We start from the raw sequence: 5,502 nt of genomic DNA, 5'->3' as shown, positions 1-5,502 counted from the left end.
CAACACTGTAAATAACGATGTAAACAACAACAACAACACTGTAAATAACGATGTAAACAACAACAACACTGTAAATAATGATGTAAACAACAACAACACTAAATAACAATGTAAACAACAACAACAACACTGTAAACAACAACAACAACAACAACAACAACAACAACAACACTGTAAACAAGAGGGTTCAGGAGCTGAGGACAGATGAAGGGACAGAAACCCTCCTCCTGGTGGGGAGCAGCAGAGCACAGCTTCAGCTGAATCAGAGAGGAGGAAGAGGAGGAGGAGCGGATGGATGCCCGCCTGGGATCAGCCACCAACAGAACCAGCACCGACCCTCCTCCGACCGGGACCAGCTCCGGGTTTAATCATTATTGTGGGAATGGAAGAGGAGGGCCTTGCTTTGATCAACATGGCGGACAACAAAGCGCAGGGACTGGGGTAGGAGCGGCGGCGCACACGGTACACGGCAGCACCATGGACCAGGTCCACAACAACACCCACGACGGCTTCACCAGCGGCAGCCCCTACAACCACTACCCGAACTACCGGGCCGGATACGGCACCAGTGGTTACGGCGGCATGATGAGCCCCTCCCGGCAGGGGAACAGCCTGATGGGCCCGGGCAGCAAGGCGGCGATGGCTGCTCCCAGCTCCGGGGCTGGAGGCGCCGGAGGGTTCCAGCGGTTCCCCGGACAGGGTCAGCAGCAGCAGCACCCGTCGGGGGCCACGCCGACCCTAAACCAGTTATTAACGTCTCCGAGCCCGATGATGCGCGGCTACGGAGGCGGGTATCCAGATTATAGTAATCCTGCGGAAGACACGGGCTCCCAGTACGGTTCAGCAGCACACGGCTGGGGGGGACAACAGCGGAGTCAACCTCCGAGCATGAGTCCCGGGAGCAACGGGCCGAGCAGCGCCAGATCACAGGTGAATAACAGAATTAATCTATTTTTTCCCCGATAGAGACACCTGCTTTCATCTGTTACCTCTCTGCTAGCCGTAAAGCTAACAGCTGGGAGACTTTATTTATCCAACACGACACACATTTTTTCGTATTTTGGTCCATTCGCTACCAAAAAATAGTCATGTTTGTTCTGTAGTTACACAAATAACAGCCTCTGGAGTTAGTTTATGTTAGTAGATTTATTGTTTTCGATTTTGTGTCCAAGGTGACTCCGTTTCTAGCCTGCTAGGCTAAGCTAATGTTAGCCTGCGAAGCTAAGCTAACATTAGCGTTGTAGCCGCACAGGCCCCGAACTGGCTCCACGTTTGGAATCTGTCCGGTAAACGAGCAGATATATGAATCAATGTGTATTTGGTGTAAATAAATAAAAGCCAGAAGCACTGAGATGTGCTGACAGGAGTCATCGTTCAGCTGACAGCTCATTTCCTTACTGACACCGACTAACCGCTTATGCTAATTAGCCTGTCTTGTGAAGTGATTAAAAACAGCCGTCAGTCAGGTTGTTTTTCTCCGCTTCCTGAGCCTGAAAGCGGCTCACGGAGCGGCCTGGAACCCGGTGTTGAACACAGAAATGACCCCCGGAATACGGTGACTGCATTTAGCCTTTGATATGTCCTTAAATTTAATGAAAAAGCTCATCGTGTCCGGATCTCCACACAGGAGCCCTGACCTTCACACATGCAGATTAGCCATGTGCCCATCAGCGCCGGGGTAAATATCCCGCTGACCCCCGGAGGAGGCAGCTCCTCACACCGGTCCGCCTGGGCTCGTATACCGCACAGCTCTCTGGAACATTTATTTCAAATAACAACTGATTGTATAAGTAATTATCAAAAGTTTTTTTAAGTGCTGAAAGGAGAGTTTAAAGCTTAACTCATAAAGTTTTGGATTAAATATAAAAAAATTTGCATCTATGCAATCCCATTTATACTGGAGAGCACATTAATATTTATAACAAACTATTATAAATTGTAAAGACCTCAGGGTTCCCCAGGAGGATCTTTTTAATAGGGCTGTGTATTGGCAAGAATTTGGCGATACGATACATATCATGACAGAGGGGTCACGATACGATATATCCCGATGTATTGCGATACTATAAGCAAGGCAATATATTGCGATACATTGCGATTTTTTTGTCCAAAAATTCTATTAAATAAAAACCTCTTACTGAAAAAAAGGAAGAAAAGCTCATGTTTACTCACAATGCTAATGCTACCCTTACTCTCTGGCGCTCAAGAGGTAGAGGAGCCAGATGGCTGGCTCACTGCTGCCAACTAGCGGTCAGAGGATGAATTACAACATAAAAATGAACGGCTGGCAGGAAAGTTGACGTTTTAAACCTTAATAAAAAATCGATACAGGGCTTTAGAATATCGATACAGTATCAGGAAATGAAATATCGCGATATTTCAGTGCATCGATATTTTCTTACACGCGTACTGTTTACATCTGATTATCGATCAGCTGATCCTCTTCAGTTTGTTTACTCTCATCAGACCTGGTTTCTCAGAGACCACCTGTAATCCTCCAGCTGCTGACGCCAGAACAAAAATTCTGTTTGGATGTTTTTTAACCTGCTGATAAAATCCTCAGAACTAAAAGTCTAACTTTTTGTTTTTGTTTAGTCCTTTTTTATTTTGTTGCTTATAAAGCTGTTTGTAGAACATTTTGACACTTTATGTTGGAATAAAATAATGTAAACGTGAGACTCCTCCACCCAGGCTGCGCTGTCGAGCGCAGATTCACAAATAAACGTTTAATTAAAAAAACTGGACTTTTGAGGTTAAACAGATGTTCATAATTAATTTCAATAAATTACAAGTTAAGAAGGGCATGGACATTTCTATTTTGTATTGAAGAGTAGGTCTGTGTATTGGCAAGAATTTGGCGATACGATACATATCATGACAGAGGGGTCACAATACGATAAATCCCGATATATTTCAATACTGTAAATAATACTGTAATATTGCGATTTTTTTTGGTCCAAAAATTCTATTAAATAAAAACCTCTTACTGGGAAAAAAAACAAAAAACAAAACGAAAAACCAAAATTCACTGTCTCAGAAAATTCTAATATTACAGACATACTTTTGATACATTTAGCTGTGTTCTGCTTTGTATGTGTTTTATTTTATTTGTTTCATATTTCATCCATGTTTTCAATTATTAGACTAAATTTGCCAATAAATAGTTTGAAAATATATTTTTTGCAGCTTTTAGTTTTTAATATTAATTAACAATATGGTCACCAAACACTTAACAATAGCCTTTATGTTGTCATAAAGTTTCTTCATAGAGTTTCTGGGATCAGCTGACCTGCATCCAGAACCTGATTTGCAGAACTGTGGGTCGAACAGCAGGGCAGGTCCCGAAGAAAACCAGTAGAGAAATTGAGAAGCTAAACGAGTTAAACAGTTTTTGAAGCGAACACAGCAGGATAAAGTATATGGACTTTGACGCGATCATCAGGCGGATATTGAGAGCAACAGACAGAGTTTTATGTCACGGGGGGAGTGCCGAGCTCACTCGAGGTGATAGACGCATGCGCTATGCATAACGTGAAAGCTGACTACAGTTGGAAAAAAGAGCGCACAAGACACTTAATTTGGCTTAAAATACGGACATTGTGTCAAATCAGTAACTGTTTGTAACCTTACCTTAGCTTAGAAGGCAGAGGGTGCATGAAGCTAATGTTTACTTACAATGCTAATGCTCTCTTAAGGGCTCGACACACGGGAGGCGACGTCGCTCTCTCTCCATTCATTTCCTATGGAGCCTGTGCGGTGAGGCGACAATCGCTTGCCCTCCTCCAGCTAAGCGACCGGCGAAAATAGTGCATGTGAAATTTCACTCTCGTACACGTAGACGTGCACACGTGAGCTTGCGATGCGACATATGAAAGTTGAAAAATGTTCAACTTTTGTCGCTGTCGCTTAGCGTACAACCAATCAGCGAGGGTTTCATTGACTGACCAATGAGAGGAGTGTATGCTACACACTGCAGTTAGCTAACACTTTCACCAAGTGATTACTAAAAAGCTTTGTGGGAATTTATTGGCACCAGGGTGAAGTTTATGGTAAGTTTTTCCTCATAAAACTGTATCTTGATGTTTGTTTGTTTGTTTTTCAATATCATTAGCATCGCAAGATTTGTTTAGTTTACACGTCCGTAATGCACACCCGCCTTCAGATCCAAGAACCAATCAAATTTTGCGAAGACAAGCGACCTGAGAGCGCGATTCGCAACGCTGCTATCGCTATCGCGTCCCGTGTGTCGGGTTTCACCCTGGCTGCGATGACAGCCGTTAATCGCTGTAGATTGTCGCTGCCCGTGTGTCGAGCCCTTTACTCTCTGGCGCTCAAGAGGTAGAGGAGCCAAGTGGCTGGCTCACTGCTGCCAACTAGTGGTCAGAGGCTGAACTACAACATAAAATTGAATGGCTGGCAGGAAAGTTGGCATTTTAAACCTTAATAAAAAATCAATACAGGGCTTTAGAATATCGATACAGTATCGGGAAACGAAATATCGCGATATTTCAGTGTATCGATATTTTCTTACACCCGTATTGAAGAGATATCGAACAGTGAGACTAAAGTATCGAACCTGTGAAGTACCTCTGACATAAAAAATGTGACTGAAATTGTCCAAAAATGAAAAGTTCTATCAGAAATACTTTAAACAAAACATAAAATGAACTGATATTTAAATAAAACACTGTTCTGGTTCTGTAAGTTTGTTCACGTTGGCTCTAAGTCTAAAATAAAACTCGGCGATTAACTGAAGGTTGAACGGGTGTTTGTCCTCGTCTTCAGGTGCCGCCCATGGACCCGATGGTGATGAAGCGCTCTCAGCTCTACGGGATGAGCAGCAGCCCGTACCCCCAGCAGCAGGCTGCGCCGTACCCCGGACAGCCCTATGGATCCACGTTCCCCCACAGATACCAGGTGTCGGGCCGGGCCCAGGCGGGGCTGGGCGGGATGCAGTACCCTCAGCAGCAGGTAGGAGGCGCTTCGTCTTCATCTGTACTTCCTGTTGTTCCAGGAAGTTGAATTTAATTTATAAAAAGCCTAAGGTTCTTTTTAATCATAGAATCACAAAGTTCGGTTTGTTTTGAAACAATTTAACCCAAAAATGTTCAGTTTGTCACAAAGTAAGCACCTGAAGATTAAAACAACATAACTTTTTTTTTCTGAGGTTTGGGCTGAAATATTTGTAGTGTTGAGATGTGGTTTGTTTTAGTGCTGAACCAAACGATTTTTTTCCAATCGATTAATCTAACGTTTATTTTTTTGATTAATCGATTATTCTAACAACAAATCTATAATTTATTCTGATGTGACTGCACTGGATATTTAAAATGTTTTCATCAAATTAACAAGAACAGTTCTTTAATATTGTAATATTTTCTGTAATAGTTTTTTCATGGACACAAAATATGCACTCTAGAGTCAATTCTTTAAAAAAAAGCAATCTCAACCAAAGCATATAAAATTCAAGTAAAAGAAATATAGTACAAGATGTTAACAATC

General features: G+C 42.7%; 1 protein-coding gene across 2 annotated transcripts in view; it reads left to right on the top strand.

Annotated features, from left to right (window-relative positions):
- Positions 1 to 217: 217 nt before the first annotated feature.
- Positions 218 to 5,502, top strand: part of arid1b (AT-rich interactive domain 1B) — a 56,766-nt gene continuing 51,481 nt past the window's right edge. For both annotated transcript variants that reach the window (XM_014026464.1, XM_014026462.1), the window contains exons 1-2: positions 218 to 930; positions 4,786 to 4,971. In XM_014026464.1, the coding sequence (XP_013881918.1) occupies positions 292 to 930; positions 4,786 to 4,971 (825 nt within the window). In that variant the 5' untranslated portion in view covers positions 218 to 291. The remainder of the gene's footprint in view (positions 931 to 4,785; positions 4,972 to 5,502) is intronic.

Source organism: Austrofundulus limnaeus, unplaced genomic scaffold (genome assembly GCF_001266775.1).
Source record: "Austrofundulus limnaeus strain Quisiro unplaced genomic scaffold, Austrofundulus_limnaeus-1.0 Scaffold557, whole genome shotgun sequence".
NCBI lineage: Eukaryota > Metazoa > Chordata > Actinopteri > Cyprinodontiformes > Rivulidae > Austrofundulus > Austrofundulus limnaeus.
This window is presented reverse-complemented; position numbering and strand designations above follow the sequence as displayed.